At 35.9% G+C, this 21,209-nt stretch overlaps 1 protein-coding gene and 1 long non-coding RNA gene across 4 annotated transcripts in view; both read right to left on the minus strand.

The window, feature by feature from the left end:
* Positions 1-1,794: 1,794 nt before the first annotated feature.
* LOC121070120 lies at positions 1,795-7,616 on the minus strand. The gene is made up of 3 exons (XR_005819908.1): positions 6,944-7,616; positions 5,796-5,923; positions 1,795-3,110 (listed from the first exon to the last, which is right to left on the minus strand). It is a non-coding gene; the product is annotated as an uncharacterized LOC121070120 (long non-coding RNA).
* A 2,456-nt stretch (positions 7,617-10,072) lies between these two features.
* INTU (inturned planar cell polarity protein) overlaps positions 10,073-21,209 on the minus strand; it is a 49,460-nt gene continuing 38,323 nt past the window's right edge. For 2 of the 3 annotated variants that reach the window (XM_040555663.1, XM_040555661.1), the window contains exons 10-16: positions 20,144-20,206; positions 19,269-19,490; positions 18,279-18,701; positions 17,663-17,760; positions 16,798-16,987; positions 12,693-12,844; positions 10,073-10,924 (exon numbers count right to left, since the gene is read on the minus strand). In XM_040555663.1, the coding sequence (XP_040411597.1) occupies positions 10,813-10,924; positions 12,693-12,844; positions 16,798-16,987; positions 17,663-17,760; positions 18,279-18,701; positions 19,269-19,490; positions 20,144-20,206 (1,260 nt within the window). In that variant the 3' untranslated portion in view covers positions 10,073-10,812. The remainder of the gene's footprint in view (positions 10,925-12,692; positions 12,845-16,797; positions 16,988-17,662; positions 17,761-18,278; positions 18,702-19,268; positions 19,491-20,143; positions 20,207-21,209) is intronic. The other variant, XM_040555662.1, reaches the window with a different exon arrangement.

The following is a 21,209-nucleotide window of genomic DNA, read 5'->3' on the forward strand; positions in this document are numbered from 1 at the left end:
ACACTGGGCTGACAGGCCAGGTGAACTGCTGTCACCACATGTTCAAGTACCTGCCACAAGCTTAAAGTCTAGACCTGTAACATCAGTATCAACGTCATGGCGACACTGAGAATTTTAAACAAGGTATTTTCTTGGATTAATTGCTTGAATGAAATGAAAACAGTGCTCTTTAGTTCCCTAAATCAAACCAAATTATTTATATAAGCAGACGCGGAAAAACATCCAAATGGTTTCTTAAATGTTATGCAAGTAATACGCTTAAACTAAAAACATTCAATGACAATTCTATCATGAACATTGTGGCCAAGACAGGTGTTCATTCACTGTTCTCATCAGATCCTGATGAACGGTCTGAAGCATCAAGATGGAAAATTTCCTTAATTTTGTCATAAAGAACTAGCACTAGGGCTCCTCCTGCTCCACAAAGGATATTGGAGAATGCTCCATGAAAAACAGCATTAAGCCCCTCTTGCTGCTATATTTCCATAAAGCTGTCAAGGGTTCTTTTATATTGACATTGTCTCCCCACTCTGCACGCAAATCATTACTGCTCTGTACTGAGAAAATCTTAGATGCTTAGCAAAATCTGTTTTTCTTCAGTAAAGAACACTAAGGAACATTTTCCTCTTGTTTCACCTACAGCAAAGAAGAGATCTTTTAACTATTTACCTGATGTAATGCTCTGTTATCTGGTTGCAATAGCTAAGTTTAGAAAGGCTGTGATCCTTCCTCTGATGCTTCTTTTAAGCTTTACTGGGCAAGCAGAAGGTTTAAGAATTAAATCCTAATCCTAAAGGTGCTCTGAAATGTTTAAATGTTATTAAAACTTCTACAGCTTTTTTGTTTCCTTTAGTAACACTGAAACATTTTTTATAGCAAGTAGATTTTCAGTTCAGATTACTAATCAATAGCCCATCCATCAGCTGTTTTCCAGGGCGTTTAAAATGATGTTAAGGTTTTGACCAGCACAATAATGTAAAAACATAAGAAAGCTGAAAGAGAGCACAGTACAGTTTTTAATCTAGCCCACCTTGGTTTTGAACAAAAGAAAACAAAGCAAAAAGGAAGATTTGTTAGAGACCTCGGCACCACACTGAGTAAAACCTGCCCCAAGTGCTTACAGGTGAAGGAAAGAAGGGATGAGGAGCAGTGAATGTTCACAAGCATGTGCATTACTGTTTCCTGTACAAGTTGGTGCTCAAGTACTGAACCCTCCCTTTGCCTTTTTCCAAGTGCAGTACAAGTGGAAATTGTGGCAATTCTTAAATTTTTAAAAATTCAACAGTGTAGCAAAGACAGCCCACAGGAATATCAGACCGTTGTGCTCTGCATGGCAAAGCACTTGGGAAATGCAATCGCCCGCTGTGGAACCCAGCATAATGACTGCAACAGATCTTTCAGATAGCTCGGAGTAACACGACTGTTCTGACAGAGTGCTTTCTTGTGGATGTGCTTGGTGAATTGTCAAACCATTCCGGGTTTGGAACTGCGGTCTGTCTTGGGGAGTGTATTAGGAACTGATACCAGTTTTCTCTTCACTCCCAAAAACATAATACACATTTTTTTGAGAGATGAATCTAAAGCTGACATCTTTATGTGAAATTCTACTGGAAACAAAACACTGTGTGTGTATATATATATATATATACATATAACATTATATATATATATATATATATACACATATTTAGTTAATGTAAATTATTTGACCTAAATTAGTTACATTTTAAGTCAAATCCACTTGCTATACCTAGGTAAGCTTCTAGTCTCTTCTTCTAGTCTCTTCTTGCTTTATTTGTACCTGAGGTTTCAAAACTATGTAAACAAAACATGGACACCACCTGAAGTACATACATACCTACATATCCACAACATATCCAAATCATCTCACGTTGTTTCCTGTGTGCTAGTAAAACCATTATCTTATTTCATATATTTTACGTTTTTAATAATCTTGATACTATTCTCTATCCCAGCAGTAGGTTAACTACCAGAAATACGTGCATTTTTTTGGTAAGGCCAGCCTTGGGAAACAGTACTTCTGAATATGAACAGCACTAACTATAGGCTGACTGCTCACTAAGCAGAGAAAGCAGAATCTGAAGACAGTGAAATCATATTTAGTTTGTAAGGAAGAAGTGCTTTCTAATAGTGTTTGTCCACTATAAGCTTCAAGGATTTCTGTTATTTGGGACAGATTTAGGACAGATTACCAGAGGTATGCAGGCATTACATAAGAAGCTAAGTATCTCCTGGAGTATTTTGAAAACAACTATGTCAACATTTGTTCTGATTTTCTTTTCATTTTCTGGAGTACAGAGAGAAAAGAAGATACACCTGAAACCTCACTTAGAGACATGTCTTTGGAACTAGCATCTCCTTTTTGTCATCAGATGGCAAAACTTTCTCAGTGGTGCAGGGAACAAGGTCCCGATCATTTTTGTTTTTTATTTCACATGCAAAGATGCTCTTGATGGTTAGAACATACTTTATTAAATGTACTTCAAATGCTACTTAACTGCCTAGTAAAATTACCTAATAACTAGCAACAAGATAGCTAAAAATACACTTTCCTATAATTCCCAGCATATACTGAGCTTTGCAAAACATTGATTCTATTTCACACATGAAAAATATCTGTATGCCACAAAGCCTAGTCTTCCAACTGTATTAGCTGGACTAATAAAGCACATTATTCTACCCACAGACCCGTCTTAATCCAAATACCAAGCATCTGAGTAGGAGAAAGAAAACAGATCTCACTTTTCTACTAAAATCTCTCATCAAGCTGTTAACTGAACATATTTTTAGCCAGATTCCTGCAATACCATTATTTCAGATCTATCTTCTTTTCTTTCTGGAGCTGTTTCCCCTTCTTTTTCTGAATAGTCTCACATGCTGTAAGGCTATACAGCACTCCAATTAGCATGCCAAGTTTCAAAGATCCAGTAATTTCCAGAAAAGAACTGTAAGCTAGATCATACCTGCATCATCATGCGTCTCCTGACAGTGCCAAACGGATATGACAGCATTCCTGAGAACACAGTCACAACTTGAGCAATGAAAAAGGAAAGAATGAGTGGAGTTTGTTTTGGATTTGGCAATAATCCCTGCAAAATAAAACAAAAACGTAACCCTGTACTAGGTCTCCAAAATGCACACCCGATCTAGCAGATAGCAAATAATTCCATTTTTGTTGTTAATCCTACTGTAAAATGACTTGGCTCTTCAGTAATATACTCTGTTGAACATGCATAACTGTAAAGACAAAAGCTATAGCTAACACTTTCATTAGTTCATAATGAATTAATATTTTAAATGATACGGATTTAAAACGTGCATTTTGATTCATAAGAGCTATCTTAATGGTATCGTAACGTCCAGAATATGAGGCTCAGTATACAATGATTCCCTGTACTGAAAATGCCAAAACCCTGGTACAGCCCAGGAAGTCCATCTGTCTTTGCAATTTTAACAATACAGTCACCAAATCCCTGGAACTGTCGCTTAGAAGCACCTAATATAAAATAAATTCATGCACGCTGTTATGTACTATGACTGAAACATTTAACATATCAAAATAGTATGAAGAATAATTATTTCCTCCACTTATGAACAAAACATTAAGAAAATGTAGAAAACCGTGGATGGATGAAGACACAGGTTATTAGTTCCGATGGAGACTACTCGTTCCAATAAATATAAACCTAAAGGAAAAGTCAAACAGATACTGGTACCCAGCTGCTGAAACACTTTCATGCCAAATAACTATCACTTAATTTTTGCCCTAATTCATCAAAATACTCAAGTAAGAATTCTCTAACCCTCTCCCTGAGATTTCTCCCCCTAATAATACCATGCTTACACTTTCTCCCCACACATTCTTACTCAAATATGTGGTAAGTACCACTCATTTCAGCTTTTCCCAATAGCAGAACACTAGCCATAAGCTGCGATATAGTTAAACAAAAGAATCCACTTTTTATATCTGTACATTTTTCTCATTTACAGGATTCTCGACAGGTGAAAACTCAGCAAGTAATAAACCAATCTTACTTCAAACTCTCAAACCATGCATATCATTATACTGAAGGTATCCTGAAAATATGAATTCAGCCAACACAAACTGTTGCTCACTTGAGTAGCAAGCAGAAGGGGCAAGCTGCAATTTCAAGATGATTGACTGTGCCTGTATTACCTTCTACACAAACAGTGTCTGGCATGTAGATACAGCTGGCGTTCTTCATAAGAGTTTGCACTTTACTTTCCACAAGCTAAAGTATTTTTTTTTTTTAAAAGATAATCCAGAAAGCAAAAAATCACGCATGCAACCATACTCTCTTCTCGATTTCCTATCCTGCACAAAGCATGTAAGGAAGCATCCCAAGACCCTGAGCTTTAATAATGTATATGCTACTTTGTTAAATATGCTTCTAAAGAAATTAATCTTGAATGCTATTCAAGAAATGTTTCTAAAATTTGAGTCACAAGCACATACACATGTAGGCCATCTGGAAATGTTTCCAGGAGGCGGAAAGGAGATTTGAAGAACTATAAACACTGTTATTTACATCATGCATGTTTTACTTTTTCCACTGTTAAGAAAAGAAAAACAGCAACCTTAAACTCTTTACATATGAAGAAAGTGCAGATGAAAAAGGACAGCTTAAGAATTTGCATGCAATACAGAGAGATTAATCCAACATTAACGACTGACAACATTCTTCTTGGTAAGAAACACCAGGAAAGCCTGTAGCAAGTACTGTTCCTGGCATTGCAGAAAAAAACTGTCAACAAGAGAAACCACAGATCATTGGACTTTTGTTTAAATTGTGAAAACCTAACCAAAGAAATTCTAAAACAGATAACCTAAAAAGACACAAATAAAGCAGATTTTCAGCTATTTCCACATGAAAAAACTAGAGATGAAGAACTTATTTTCCATTCTGATATGAATGAATTTTATGTAATTTTTCAAATTCCAGTATGAACACTTTGCATTCCAAGATCCATATTTCTTGTAATTAATTCCCTGGGTGCTGACCTCTTGTCTCTTCACAAAAATCCATCCAAGTTAAAGAACGTTCTTCTTCAAGTACATAAAATTGCAAAATTAGGCAGCATAACCCAATTTGCTTTTTGAACCATAATCTAAAATTGTTCCATTCCTTTTCCTGCTCCTTTTGTACAAAACTTGCACTGTAATACCAAAAGCTTTTTCTGGCAGTTGCATAGTAACAGTTATCGAGAAAATAATGCAAAGAGAAGTAAGAAGACAGATAAAGACAGACTTCTGCTTGAAGGACACAACCCAAGAATTTTATGCATGAAAATAAGAACAGCTGTAATTTCATGAGTGAGATTACCCATGAACATAAATATTTTTGAGATTAGAGTCCCTGATTGTGCAATCATAACTGTGAAAATGTGACTGGGATTTTTGACAAAGCCCTGAAACATAGGTGCCTGAGTCCAAGATTTTGAATATACAACAAAATAATTAAAACGATTAATTTTGAAATAACTGTATGTCCTGAACAAAACTTTGAAAATTTTGACTGCAGTTATAAGCACTTACACACACCTTATGAGGTTGTTAATCAATGAAGATCGAAACAAATTTAATTACCTCAACAATAATCTATGCAGTAAGCCACACACACTTTAAAAACACTAATTACAAAATCTATCAACATGTTACCAAGAATTACCAACCATGAGAGAAAAAACTGCTCACTGCTTGGCCAGATCTAGTTAATTTATGAAACAGAACTAACAGACAATAGATTATTTACCTGTTTTTCTTTATCCACTTTGGACATACAAATCGGTTTGTACTTGTTCTTAAAAGCAAAGTTTAGAGCCTGCGTTGGAAAATATCATATAATGTTTACCAAATTGCCATGCTAGAAGCTGAGAAATCCTACAGGAAAAGAAATGGATTATTAAAATACATTTCCAAAGTTTACAGTACACCATGGCTATCATACAACTTTCCTTCCACTGTTTCTATTTTGGTATGAGCTGTAACAAAGGCCAAAAATATTCCTTTTCAGGTCATTTATTTTATGGGCTTTTGGATTTATTCTGACACTTCCCAATGGATGCATGTATTAGCACAAGAAAATCTATAATTACAAGACAAACAGCAATAATGCTGAGAAATGGGAAACTTCAAAAATTTCCTTCAAAATTCCTCACTTCAAAAATTTGTAAGACTAAGGATACCGATGTAAACTGCAGTTTTGAAACAGGCTAACATTTCACCTGTGTAGAAACTGTTTCCTTGAAGTAGCCTGCCTATGCATTTTAGCTTCCACAGGGGGTGCTCAGACACCATATTAAAGCAATGACTAAATGGTTTATACACATATGAGAAACTTCATAGGGCTTTTGTAATTACATCCTTTTTCTAAAGGAAGAAAAGAATTCCTTTGGACACTAAGAGAAATGCACTAAGACGTTAAATGCAGCTGGGGAGCTAATGCAGAAACAGATGTTATGGGAATCATGAGAAGAAGCATATGCAGAGATGCTCACAGACATTGCACCTGCACTGCGGCTGGCTCTCATCAGTGCTGTTAAGATTTGGGTAAGCGGTGATGACAGCCATCTCTGTAATGTGCAGCTATGCTCTTCATTCAAATATCTTGTTATTATTGGCAAAGGTAAAGACTCCTTAATGATAAAGGAAAGTCAGAACTAGGTGTTCATTTCTTACTTCAAGTACTCTTTCATATGCATCAACATGGGGATGTCAAATATAAGCAGTGCTCTGAAAAACTATCAGAAGGAAAACATTAAAGATGTTTCACACTGTCCACAACCACTGAGCACAATTTTGCTACTATGCCACATGAATGCACGACCACTCAGTGGCTGCAGGTTTCACTCCTTTTCTGAAAAAACAGAAATCCTGGGGGAACTCCCATGGCAAACTCACCCTCTCAGATAACGCCACTCCGAACACCAGCAGCCCGTGATGCAGCCCATGATGGCTTCTCCATTGCTGTTGACACAGAGGTGTTTCTAAAAGCTTTTGTTTCCTGGGCTCTATACCTTGCTGCCTGGAGATGTGCACAAAGCAGTTGATCATGCCCTTGTACTGCTGGTCCGCCTGGATCTGCTTGGATGAGGCCTGCACCTGCAGCAACAGCTTCACTCGCTCGACAGGCACCACGGCCATCTTGGAGATGGCGGCCGCCACGCCGCCGGCCAGCAGGTCCTTTGCGAAGGACAAGGGGTCGAACAGCCCCCCACCCTGTGGGGCTGCCATGGTGCCCACCTCCACCCCGTACCCTCTGTGGCCAGAAAGACCTGTCCTCTGTGTGCACATGGCCCCTGGGCAGGTGGCAACGCCTAGAGATGGCTGCGCAGCTTCACCCTGCCATTAATGGCCTTGAGGGGCAGGGGGGTGGCAGTGCCCTCCCTTGACGGCTGGTTGTTTCTGCCACCTTTCTGGAGCACTGAAATCCAGGCCCTCAGTGGACACTGTGGCAGGTTTTTCCCCCCACTGGCTGCCAGGGGGGAAAAGTTAACCAAAAGGCCTGTTACAAAATCACAGAATCATCTAGGTTGGAAGAGACCTCCAAGATTACCCAGTCCAACCTCTGACCTAACACTAACAAGTCCTCCACTAAACCATATCACTAAGCTCTACATCTAAACGTCTTTTAAGGACCTCCAGGGATGGTGACTCAACCACTTCCCTGGGCAGCCCATTCCAATGCCTAACAACCCTTTCAGTAAAGAAGTTCTTCCTAATATCCAACCTAAACACATCATTCATGCCAATTTGGTGATCAGCTGGCAGAACATGTAAGGGACACAGACAGACTGCACCTGGGAATCGGAAGCTGGAAGAGTGAACGATGCACTGCTACATGTACTGCTACATGTACAGCTACCTTTGTATGAAACACAATTGGACAAAGATCAACAAATCTTACTCCTAAATAGCCTCCATCCCTGGACTACAGTCAGCAAGCTTCACAGAAACTTGGGGAACTTTCCAGAAGGTTCTGTAAGCTGTGGAAACTGGCCCCTCTCCCATAACAAGAAACCAGGAAAAAGAACAACTAACAAATGGTTTAAGCCAGAATATTTGCTGATTACATTGAACTGTGTGTTAATGAACATCATATATAGTAAGTCAAAACGCAATTTAGTATGTTATTTATACCCATTCTGTTACAGTTCATAAGCGTCAATTCCTGCTAGAACTGCTGATAGCAAGAAAGTATTTTCTTTCATTGCTTTACCACCCCTATGTCTACAAACTTTATTACTAACAAAGGCATGAAGTACCATATTTATTCAGTCATTTTTAATCATTAATGTTTTTAAAATGATTTTATTGCTTGCATTCCCTTGAAATTAGTCATTTTAACCCAGATACTCCACTGATTTTTGGTACACGTTGCCTTGCCAATAATTCTTGTAAGTCATAATTTAAACACAAAATAAATACATTTCTTCTGAACTTTAACACTGTCAGTTCAACTCCTTTAGTAGCTTCTCCATATCTGTTCCTTTAAACATTAATTCCATACACCACGATTCACAGCTATAATCTTCCTGCAAGTTACTATACTACAAGATTTGTATCAAAGCTCATAAAAATCTGTGTTCGGTAGGAAATTAAGTCCTATCTTTTGGGGCTCTTTTTAAACATCTCTTAAAAATCTACAAAATCAAGTCTATGCTCAGCTGGGGAACAAATTAACGGTTAAGAGTCTCCTTAAGTGTAGTATCAACAAGATTAAGGCAGATTTTGCAACATTGTATTTCTGAACTACACTGAGTATAAAAGTTGTACCATATTCTGATAGATGCCCTTAATTCTTTTTAAGATGGGGTTTCTTGTGAAGGAGCAAGCTAATCTGAATAGCTGGTTGCTGCTGAAGGAGCCTCTTTCCTTCAGTTCCCCTTTTCTCCACACATACCTACATATTCACACTGTCTTTTTTTGCATTGACTTAGCCCAACTAAGTTAGCCCACTACTCTGGCAGCCAAGTAACCTAGAAAAAAATCTTTTAATAAGTTAGCAAAATTAATTAGGCCTAAGTCTTTGTTTCCATTGTTTATAATGATGGCCTGCTTTTCTGTATTCCTTTTACCTTCTACGAAGAAACACAATATTCAAAGTCTTCCTATTTTAGGCTTTTTAATGGTGTTTTTTAAAGTATTGTCCATACTGTTCCTTTTTTTCCTCTTTTTTTTTCTTTCCCAAACAGTAAAGCTCGTATCACTTAATTTACAGATGGGGAACACAAATGTAAAAGCACTATTTATGCAGTTCAGCTCTGTACATCTCAAACTGATACACTATTTCTCATCAAGGGACCATAGATTCTGGAGAAGGCTGATTTATAAAACCTTCCATCACATGCTTAAACTTCAGGCCTAAGACTTCTGCTGCTTGGAATTAAAGCAACTGTTGAATGATTCAAGCCAAGCTGTGAATCACTTGCAGGGAGTGAACAGTCAAAAGCGTTTGATTGATTATTTTAGAATTAGTCTAAACAGTGCAATTTACTTGTTAAAACAAGATCAAAGGATTTGATCATGAGAGCCTATGGAACTGAATTTACTTTTCTAAAGACTTAATTTTATTTTTTTGATCCCATTGTTTAAAATGCAATTTTAGTCATGCATTTTATGAAAAACACTTAGGAAAAGCAAGTAGAAGCAGCAGAAAGGAAAAAAAAAATGCACCGTTGACATGGAATGTGATGAAACACTATGCTGATGGCCAAATCTAAGTGTGCTGACTAGGGGTAAAAATGGCCCAAAATCATACATTTTAAACTAAACCATTAGTACAGAAAGCTTTAGGAGCAGCTAGTCTATAAACTACAAACCTTTCAACAATTTGTAGGAAAGCTGAATTCTGCAGAAGACTTCTCCTGATTTTGCAAGTATTTTGCCTTCTCTTGCCTTGTACTGATGTAAGCTAAATTATTTTTTTAATATCCAGTGGTAAATTGTAGAAGACTTAGCTAAACAAACACTGTTCAAATGAACAAAAGAGAAAATATGTTAAAAAAAATAGGGTAGCACTGTACTGGTCTTTGAAAAATAAACATTTTTATTAAGAAATTATGATTATAATACAAAGTAGCTATGCATGCATACACAAAAATATCACCCTCTGCACCTCTTTTTTGTGCCTTCAAAACTGTTTTTTAACAAATGTGTTATTTACAATAAAAATCATGAAATCAAGTAAAACATCACTCACGCTATAGGCCTTGGGTGTGCAGCAGACTATACTGGCAAAAAACGTAAGACATCAGTTTTGTGTGGCTAAATGCCATTAATCTGCTAAAAGATTTTTCTGTGTTGATTAACATAATGTTACTAAATACATTTCAGTATTTTTTATGCCCTTAGAGGTACAAAATCTTCATTAATGGGTAAATATATTTTTCCCCATCGGTGAGTGCCAAATATTCACAGAGCACTTTGAGGATATCAACTCATTTTACATTGAATACTGTACACTGAACAGCAGTGAACGTACAAATTATGTGAGGTTTTCATATAATAAAGTTACAATTGGGATAAATAATTTGGCACTATATAAAAATAAGAACTTTGGTTCTCTGAAAACTTTTTAAGTATTCAATTGATGAGGTCATTGGAATCATCTCTGAAGTTTCACCTGTGTCATACCACGATGTCGATTTACTTTCTTAAAAGCATTTCAAAGATATGCTATAGGTGGATACCACAGTTGAGTTATTTTCTCGTTATACTTAAGTACTTTAAAGAGACAACAAGGATGGCTGAATATTCATGAAGCTCGTCTACGTAGCTAAACCAAAGGACAGTTTAAAGGCCAGTTCAACAGCAACTTCCGTGACTGAGTCATGAAAACAGACATAAAACTCCTGAGGTTTTGGATGCAGGAAGAGTCTCCTGAAAAACAACAACAAAACACATAAAAATAAGAAATCATAGGTGTGAGCTTTTTCTTTTTGACTGTTCAATACATTATGGTTGTAATCTTACCGTTTCAGTATGACGTTAAGAACAATTGCTGTGTAAAACTGCCAGCAAATTGCTGTGGCTCTCCTGCATTATCTTACTGATTTCATATATTAGATTCTTAAAGCAACAATTTCTGTTCAGTTTTCTCAAGACTATCTGAAAACCAGTCTTCAGGTTTTTAGTACGTATGTCAATGGTGCTGTTGTGTTTGCAGTAATCCAACTTTCAGGACTACAAGCTGCAATCAGGTTACTTGGGAACAAGCTCCAGTATTTACATATTTACTCATTTTTAAACTTAACACAGCCTGGCCTGTACATTCCTACATGTCACTCCAACACAGTCTTCACGGGAAAGAACTAAATAGGAAAGCTCTTAATATACTTGTGCATAACTCTGCGTTGCATTATAATGTAGCATATAGCTCTATAAATATTAATGCATTGTCCCAGATGTAACACGTTATCTGATAATGCAGAGACTGAAAGATTATTGTTATTACTTAAAAGATATCAACAGCAGCCTCAACATTTGCCAGGTTCTTAATTTTTCCAGCCACAGGATAGCGCTTATTAGCGAATGAACTGTAGTTATGTACAATCCACTGTGTGATTCAGTCGTTTTTGTTTTGCTTTTAAACATCTGACTCGAAGGCAAACAGGTTCAAAAAAAGCTCTGGTAGAGAATTTCTACATTATTATTCCTGGCCAAAATCATTACCTGTGAATGACATTTCTTCTCATTATAGTAGAAAAAAGTTCTTATGCCATATTCAAAGTATATTTTGCTGATTTCAAAGACTTTCCTATTCGTGCAATAGTTGAACTAACCAATAATCATAATTTAATGAATCATAATCATTTACCTTCCTTTCACACCCTAGCCATACTGAGTTATTATTTCATATGGTAAAAGTATAGCTTCCACTTCATCATTTGCATTTTTCTTTCTATTTTCTAGTAGGAATACCGAAGACAGAAGATAAATCCAGAAAAGAAGGCAAAATCCTGCTGACTGACTAATCTTGACATGACTGTCTGCTTAATGCGGATACAAAGTAGACATCACAAAATATGGTCAGTAGAGGACAGAACAACACATAAGTGGTGGCGGCTACTGGCTTACTGGCCTAGGCTTAAAACAATTATAAGAGTTGCTATGTTCTTAATTGTCAAGTGATGATACATGCTATTTTCTCATTACACTTAATTATTTTTTAAAAAAATCTTACTATTACTATTTAATACCTAGGGCAAAATGCTGTTCTGTCAGGCAAATAAGGCTTAGCTATGTAGCAATAACCATATATGTCATTACGAAAATCACTTAAGTGACATCATAGCAAATGGATTGTGATTTGTGGTAATGGCAAAACTTTGAAAGCAAACTCAGAGTATGATTACAGCACTTTAGTATGTTTGCAGAGCACAGAGCAACACGGTGCAGTGCTGTGCCTTGTGCCAGCTCTGTGGTGTTAACACACTATCATGCTGCTCCCAGGTTAACAACATTTACGTTTAACACCAGGTGGAACATCACAGTAATGCAGCTTCCTAGATCCCAAATCAAAGCTACCTCAGAGTCCGCTTGAGTATTTCTGTGATTTGCTACAGGTAAATTTTTTCCTGAAGAGTACAGGGACACATTCAAAATGGAAAATCTGGGGAGAAATAGATACATTTGTCTTTAAACTTACCCCACAACCCAGTAACTCATTGTTGGTGGTGGTTTCTTTTGATCAGTCCAGTTGTCAGGAGAGCATTCAAACAAAACTCCATGTTCTCTTATCAGATCTAGGTCTTCATCTGCTGTACTAAATTCTGAAATCTTGCTGCCTTTCTTCTTCTTCTGTAAAAAAAAAAAAAAAAAGTGAAGTGTTAGTAAAGAATTAATTTTTTACGTAAACTACTAGCAAATATAACTATATTATGCTTTCCTCAGGAAGCTGCTGAATGATATTGCTTTCAAAAAGCCAGATTTAGAAGAGAACTATTTTGCTTATATGATTCTTTTCTCCACAGTTTTGTTACTTTGGCATAAACAGGATTTTTTTTTTTCCTCATTGTTATACAATTAGGAGGTTGTATAGCACAATCCTTTTTTTTTTTTTTTCCTCTATCTGAAAAACATTCTCTCAAAGACATTTGAGATAATACAGCATCATTAAAAACAGTGTGTTAGATAGTTAAACCTCTCGTCTCCCTTTCTTTGTTTGCCTTCCTAATTAAGAATTGCGATAGTAAAAGCCTATTCAATAAACTTGGTCAGGCAGGAGTTTTTTTTTTTTTTTAAACAAACAGTTGAAGTACTTTGTGCAGAGCATTTTCTTGCTTATACTTAGTGTAAGTGCGTAAGATGTACATTTTTTTTTGTTTTGTTGATTTTATTTTTTTGAGGGCTATGCTTTATGTAGAGCTTTTGAACAAAACTTGTAAAAGTTCCAGGTGTGGAACTGAACCCCTGGTACCCATTTAGTAAGGATCAAGTTGCATGCACAAACCTACTTTGCTCTGTCTTGGTGCTCAACAGTTCCGTAAGTCCAATAAAGCTACTTTTCTTTTTACCAGAAATGGGAAGGGAAAAAGACCAGAACAAACACTGAGATAAGCAGAGGAGAAATTCTGAAAGGGTTTGTCACTTGTCCAACTCTTCTCCCCCTGAAGTCAAAGGATATTTATTACTCTTTTGTATATGTCCACATAATGAAAAAACAAGCTTTGTATCTTTTTTCCTTTTGAAGCATGAGAAGTGAGATGAGATTATGGAAATGCGTGAAAATCCCTTCAAAACAAATCTGTTTTAAGAGAACTGTTAAGAGGAGGCATCTCTGGTTCCATTGCAACCATGCCAATAAAATTCTGTTCCAATCAGTAGCTTCTGAGAGGAAAGAAAAGGTTTTCTTGGAGGGTAAAAAAAAAACAACAAAACATACATAGGGAACTTGTCTGCCATATGCAGAAACGTAAACCAACATATCTGAATCTGCCTATAATATTGAAAATGTGGGGAGTGTCTAGAAGAGAAAAGATGACCACGGTACCACAACTATGCTGTCTCTCTCAAAATGTTGAAGAAAAATGAACCTTAGCACTTGGAAAACAAAATGGCTAATATTTGCCTGAGCAAATGTCTTTTATATTTCCCTAAGCATGCTTTGGATTAGATTCATAAAGTATATTCTAAATTACTACACACAGTAGAAGAAATTTCACAATAGATGACAATACTGCATCTTTAGTACGTAGTATTATAAAATGTAAAACCTGTTCTTGCTAATGGTGCTACTGAAGAGATTTAAAGAATATGTTAGAATGCAGTCTAATGATTTTTCCTCAACAAAAAAATGGGGTTGCTATCATGCAATTTCCAAGTGGACATTCGTTTAAATTTTAGCATGTCTTACATGCATAGTGAAAATACTAAAGAAAAATAATAAGATGGGATACTGGATAGAAGTGTGGGCATGATTTACTTCTGTACTTTTATGTGCATAAAGAATTCTTTCCTTGTGATTTTAAATGTAAGAAAATATGATAATGATGAAGAAAATTAGGCCAGAGCTGTCTGTTAGATCCAGGCATATATATTATACGGTTTAAAACTACAGAACTTATTTTTGCTCAATTTCAACTTTTTTCTTCCTCAACATTTTTGTGCATATTTAGAAATGGTAAATTTTCAGTTCTCAAAAAGTTACTAAAACTTATTACTAATTACAATAATTTTGCATAATTGCTGCAATTTTCTAAATCCTAAACCATAACAATATTTACCTGATGTGATGTCAAAGAATAAACAGTATGATAGCGTATTTTTTGTCCTTTTTTTTTTTTTGTCATGCCCTATGAACACAGAAAACTTCTATTCATTCTTTTACATTTTCCTCATGCTCTAATGCAACTGGGCAATTTCAGCCTTAATTGTTGAAACCAACAAAAACTACTCCCAATTTGTAGAGTCAAAATACTCTTAATTCTTTTTGTTACCAAGATGGCTTACAGGAGATTCTTAGATTTTTCTCTAAGAGAAACTTTGTTCTGCAGCATGTGTTTAATTATTTTTGACTTTCAGGGCAGAATGAACACAGCTGCCCCAAAGAACCCAGAAAAGCGTATGCTGAGATACCTGTTGCCAAAACACAAGTTTTCACTTTTAAGCATGAGTTCTTCAGTTTTTATGAGCTATACCTAACAGCTGAATGGTTTGTTTATTTATTTTTCATATTTCATTTGTATTTTTGGTTTGAACTGTAAACTGTCCATTTAACATTTGTAACAGTTGTAAACGAAGGCAATTTGATCATAAGACATATTTGCGTATTCTCTCTGCTTCCTTTAGGGTTTCCAGATCTCCTGACAGAAGCGCCCAAAACACAAGACCCGTTGCCAATGTCCCATTCAGCCAAACCTCAGTGTCATAGGAAGTTGACAGAACAATCCAAATTAATCCGTTTTTCTAACACTTAAAAATAAATAAAAAATCCCAGATGATTTACGAGACACAGTCTAACCAGAACTGACTTCTTCAGTAACTTAAAGAAAACATGAAGAGAAATTATAGTGATATTTCCAAATGGCATTCATTCAATTTGTACTGTTATTCCCCATTTCTCATTTAACACACTTGGATTGTCACTTTAGGACCTAAGAAGTTGCAACTGGTATACGTCATTCCACTCGTATTTAATTATTTCTCTTTTTCATATGGATTAAATAGATGGCAAAATTATCAGGGATGAAACGTTATCCTGATTTGGCTCATGCCAGTAAAAATCAACTGCACAATTAACAAACCAGACTTCTAGAAAAACAAAAAGTGCATTGAACACAAAATGTCTGTTCTGAGTGTCTCAAATTGATTCTTACACCTATTATTTAGATTTCTGCATTACTATAACTGTTTTACTTTGGATGGATCATTTGAAGAAAACAAAGTTGCAACCAAAATCAAGGCAGGACAGCTGCTGGCATCATATCTATTTTTTTTTCCAAGTACCCACATAAAGCTCTGGCAGCTGCCACTGGGCTTCAGCCTAAGTCTAGAGCAAAGCCTGAATTGGTATCTTTGTAGAGAGAAAAAAACCCTCACCTATTCTGCCATCCCACATGATCTAAAATCCAAGAGATGACTTATCAGCATAATTAAGAGGAATTGATCATTATGGCCAGTCATCTTCTAGGCAGATGTCAGTGTGGGCAAACTACTAGAGACGTTAGTGTCTGGCAAGTGTCTAAGCGATCTCAGGTAGCACAGAGACCAAAAACCCAGAATGAACACCCTCTCAGCTTCAGAGAGGACCTCTTCAGGTCAGTGCTAAGACACACTGACTGTGCACTGAGGGGAGGCTGCACTATCACTGTTCATATCAAACATTTTCTGTGAAAAACAGAGGGCCTACATCTCCTTTTCCTGCCAGGGTGAAGTTTCCTTATAGAATTAGTATGACTAAAAAAAGACCCTTTTCACTCCACTTCTTACAGCTCTTAAACCCAGTATTTGAAACTTTTTGCTAAGTTAGAGTTCTAACACCAAACAGAAAAAGAAAATACTATACTGGATACATGGAGTATTTACTTCGGGGGCATGGCTGGGGGGACGCACCATAATTACATGCACACATGGTTGGATGCTCTGAGAAAGAACCCGCCCATAACAGTGAAAGTGTCAGGTGCATTATAAACTACCACACAAAGAGTCACCTGCCAGTGAACTTTTTTAAAATAATGAAGTGAAAACAATCTTGAAATACTGAGTTGAGAATGTAAACAGAGTAAAACTGAAGTAAGATAAAGCTTTCATACTTCTTTTTTCATGGACTGCTGAAAAACTGAGCGAATTGAAAGGCAGCAACGATGAAAATTCTCGATTAACTGCGGGTGGATGGAGCCACCAAGCTGTGCTACTTCCTTGTGAGTTGGAGTAATAAAGATTCCTTGCATTGTTTCCAAAGATAAATAGTGGAAGAGGGTATTCTCAGGACCAGATGTCAACCTTAAAAAATAGGAGAATTCACTTAATATTCAAATAAATTTGTATGAAATTTCAGTTAAACAACGTACACTTTTTTTCCCTTTAAACAGATCTGTCTTTTCTGGTAACTACAATGGAGTACAAAAAAGGAGACATTTGAAAGGTGCTTATTTTTATACCAAGGACATCTGCTAATTTGGACTGTTTATACTCAAATACGTATTTTTCAAGCAAGTATGGTACTAGTTAGATATTCTGCTTGCAATCTCAAAGCTTCTCATCAAAAAAGAAAAGGGAAAGGAGAAATAAAAGCTTTGAAGAAAAGGAAAGCTTTCTTTAGCGCTCAAACAAAACACCAGATCAGACTGCATCGTCACAAGCAACAGCTAGAAACAAGGAAGGTCATGGCTTCTATGTCCTTTGTGCTTAGTGGCACCAGAGACGCACAAGGTGTATGTGTGCCAAAAACTCATTTATTTGAACTTCTAACGTTATACAATTATGTGAAATGGATACATTTTACTGAAATATTCTTGAGAAAGTCTTCTCTTCTAATTTATACTCCATTAAGAGCTTGCATAGCAAAATTTTAGTTAGAATAAAATTATGCAAGAACTTCTGTGATCAGTGCATCTTCAAAAATCTATGCATGTATGACCTTAAAAATCAAATATTTAATAGAAAACAATTACTTACTTGATAGAGTTAAAGAGTTCTATATCCTTCTCTGACAAGTTCTTTTTAGGGTTTCCTAAATTAAATGGATTTGGTAGTGTATGCTTTTTTCTAGTGACCTGAAAAACAAATAGATAGATGAACTAACAGACAAAATAAAGGTAAGGAAAGAACAAAATCAAATCAGGAAATCACCTATTTAAAAGAAAAAAATAGTGCTTTTTAAAAGGCTCAGTTGCATCAACTAACATAAATGTATTTTAGTCTATTTTAGGCTGAAATTGATTAGAAACAGTTGTACAACTGTACAGCAAGTTGTCATAATCACTTTTGTTTACACCACTATTATTTCGGGGATATTCTCCAATTACTTCTGCTGATTCCAACACAGCTGTGCCCAATTTAGTCATCCAAAACCCAAATATTTAGAAGTGATAATGATCAAAATAAAAAACGTGATGGCTGTGAGGCTGACACAAAGCTTCCCAAGACAGCAGTATTTTCTACTTAATTTAGGAACTCTTGAATTTTTTTTTCCTTGTTTGTTTGTCTTAAGTTAGTGAGTTTTTGTAAGAATTGCCACCTCCCCAAAGCCCAGCAGAACCTTAAACAATTTGCTTTGTCCCTATTCTCAGACCTGATCAGCTACAGCTTGTGGATTACTGCTTTCATCTTCTGCAGGACCTTCATTGCCATGGTCAGATCCTCCACTGCTTCTCGTAGGGCTCGGCTTACGTGTTGTTAAGGAAGAGTCACCAAACAGGGTCCTTTTGCTTGCTGGAGTAGTTACTGTTTTGGAAGCATTTTGTATCTTGCTTAGGATGGGTGAGGTGGTCAAGCTCTCCAGTTTGTCACGTGTTGCAGGAAGGAACCAGTCTGCACAAGATAAAGGTGGAATGGAAGGAGAATCTAGCCTTTCCTCTATGCTGGCATCTATTCCTTCCAGCTGAAGTATAGTGGCTTTGACCTGATCTACATATATACAGTCTGGTCCTGGATTCCCAATGGCTTTTGATGCACAGCCTCCTGCCTCTAGCAGAACACACAGCATGAAGTGTCTCTGTAAACATGGAGGTAGCAACATTAGCCTCTGATTTCAAATATAGCATGTACTGCATTATATCTTATCAGATACTTGGACAAAAACCAGCACAATATTCAGCAGTCCTTCCTCCTCCCCAGGAGTTTTTTTTTCTCTAATCAAATCACGTCCAAGGAGATCCTTCTCCTTACATGTTATCTAAGTTAACATGCAAACAAAAAAAAAAGTATGATTTACACACTCATTAGATACTTGCCTTTAAAAAAAGGCAAAAAGAACCCACAACACATTATAAAAAAATCTGAAGTGAGTTATCTGAAAATACAAGATCATAAAAGTAAAAACATTTTCAACTGAAGTGAGAAAGTAGAAAAGGTAACGAGAATTATTAGAACTTGCAAGCTTTACAAACATACAAATAATTGTACTACCTGAGAAATTCTATCCCATGAACAGCTATAGTATGAGTATTTTCTAAAATTACTAAATTAACACATGTAAATTTATGGTCTTACTAAACAACAGACAATACACAACACCAACACAGAGCACAGGAGAAGGGGCATACTGCAGGTGTTAACTTACCAAGCCAACTATCAATAAGAAGTATCTTGCTTCAGGTTCTCTGTATCCTGTAAAACTTGACACTTCGCATGGCTGGATGTGATGCTGTGGAAATACCTCCCGCCATATCACTAACTGACCAATCTTCTGTTCTGCTGCCAAGGGTAACAGACAATAGTGCCGGCTATATAAACCTATATCAATAAGATCTTCCTTTGGCAAGTGATTACCGATCAAGTAACCCTTAATTAAACACAGAAAAGGAAGTGTATTCAGTAAGAAATGTGTTGACAAAACTATGCAAAAAAATTATGCTGACAGTTTACTCTCGTAATGCTACTGGCATAAAGATCAATTGCATGACGATAAGTTTCCTTAAAGAAACGGCTGTTATCTTTCTCTTTGTTTATATTGTCAAATACATTATCTATATTTAGTAAAATAAATTTCTAAATAAGGTTGAAGTTAAAAAAGCTGTTGATCCAAATTTTCACGTCTTTAATTTGAAGACCCATTAAAAATAGAGGAGCTGTTGTCTCTATTAAATAACGGCAATGCCCCCACAAAAAGATCCGGTTAGAATATCATACTGAATTAATTCAAGTGCGATTTTCATCTCATATTACTGCCTTTCTTCAATCCACGGGTCATATGACAGAATTTACGTAAGACAACTTCAAACAAATATTTTGTTCTTATTGATCATATAGTACATTTCACTTCATGAAATCTTTTTTTGTTGTTATGGTGTTTGAGTTTTGTGTCATTAAAGTTACACTTAAAGTAATCATATATTTCTCCTATTTGTAAGGTTCTGAAAAGAGTTACTCTGTGACTGGGTTAGATTTCTAGAAGTTGTATTTTCTTAATCTCTAGGCCTTAATCAGTAATACTACCTTGTAGAAGAGACAAGAGCCCATAATCACATATAATCTTCTCATGTCGTAGTAATCTTCAGACTGTGAACAAAGGCATGGATTTTTAGTTCAGAATTTTTGAGTGAATACAAGTAAAACATTTAATTCCAATCAACTGTAATCAGTCTTATTTAGTATTTTGACTGCTTATATCATTAGGGCATCAGAAAGGCATTAATAACAGTATTTTGAACAGTTAAGAGAAATACAAAGTTTTTAGCCTCCATTATATATTTTCATGTCACTACAGTTTTCTCTAACAGTTTTCAGCTCAAGGTAAGATGCTCAGGTTTCCTATCCATTGTTTATCTTTTCATAAAGTATTTTTGTAGGATATGCTAATTCTCACAATTCTTAACAGCAAAGTAACTGAAGCATAGCTACTGACACCAGAGGCCCTCCTAGAGCAAAACTTCCAAGTCAAAGCATTTTTTATCCAGTACTTGCAATTTTACCCCAAATACACCTATTCATTAATCTTTTAGTTTAGATGCCCATTGGTCTCAGAGAAGTAAGACTAACTTTATATGGAGTCAAGAGTATTTTAAATTATTGGGTGCAATCAGTTTCTTTGCAATAAAATAGAACCTAAACATCCTTTTCTGTAAACATTCATCCAGATTTTGTTTTTTATTCTTTTGAAAGATTGACTGTACATTTGCCTAACTTGTATTTTAAGCTTTAAGCATCTTTAGCTATCTTCAGTAATGAAGAATAGGTATGTCCCTAATTGTTATTTATATTTATATATATACATATATTTATATTATATACATATATTTATACATACATATATATACACACATATATTTATGATCAAGCAACTGTTCTTCACCCCTGATATTTTACGATTATATTCTTTATTAGGTATATCATAATTTTAAAATACAAATAATTATTCTGGTATGTGATTTTAAGAAAGCTCTTTCAAAAGTAAAATTGAAAATTCAGTCTGTTTACATCTCACCAAACTATAGAGGAATTAAAGAGCATATACTCAAGTAAATTACTATCTTCTTCTTTATGAGTGTTAAAAGTATGCATA

The sequence above is a fragment of the Cygnus olor genome, chromosome 4, assembly GCF_009769625.2.
Source record: "Cygnus olor isolate bCygOlo1 chromosome 4, bCygOlo1.pri.v2, whole genome shotgun sequence".
NCBI lineage: Eukaryota > Metazoa > Chordata > Aves > Anseriformes > Anatidae > Cygnus > Cygnus olor.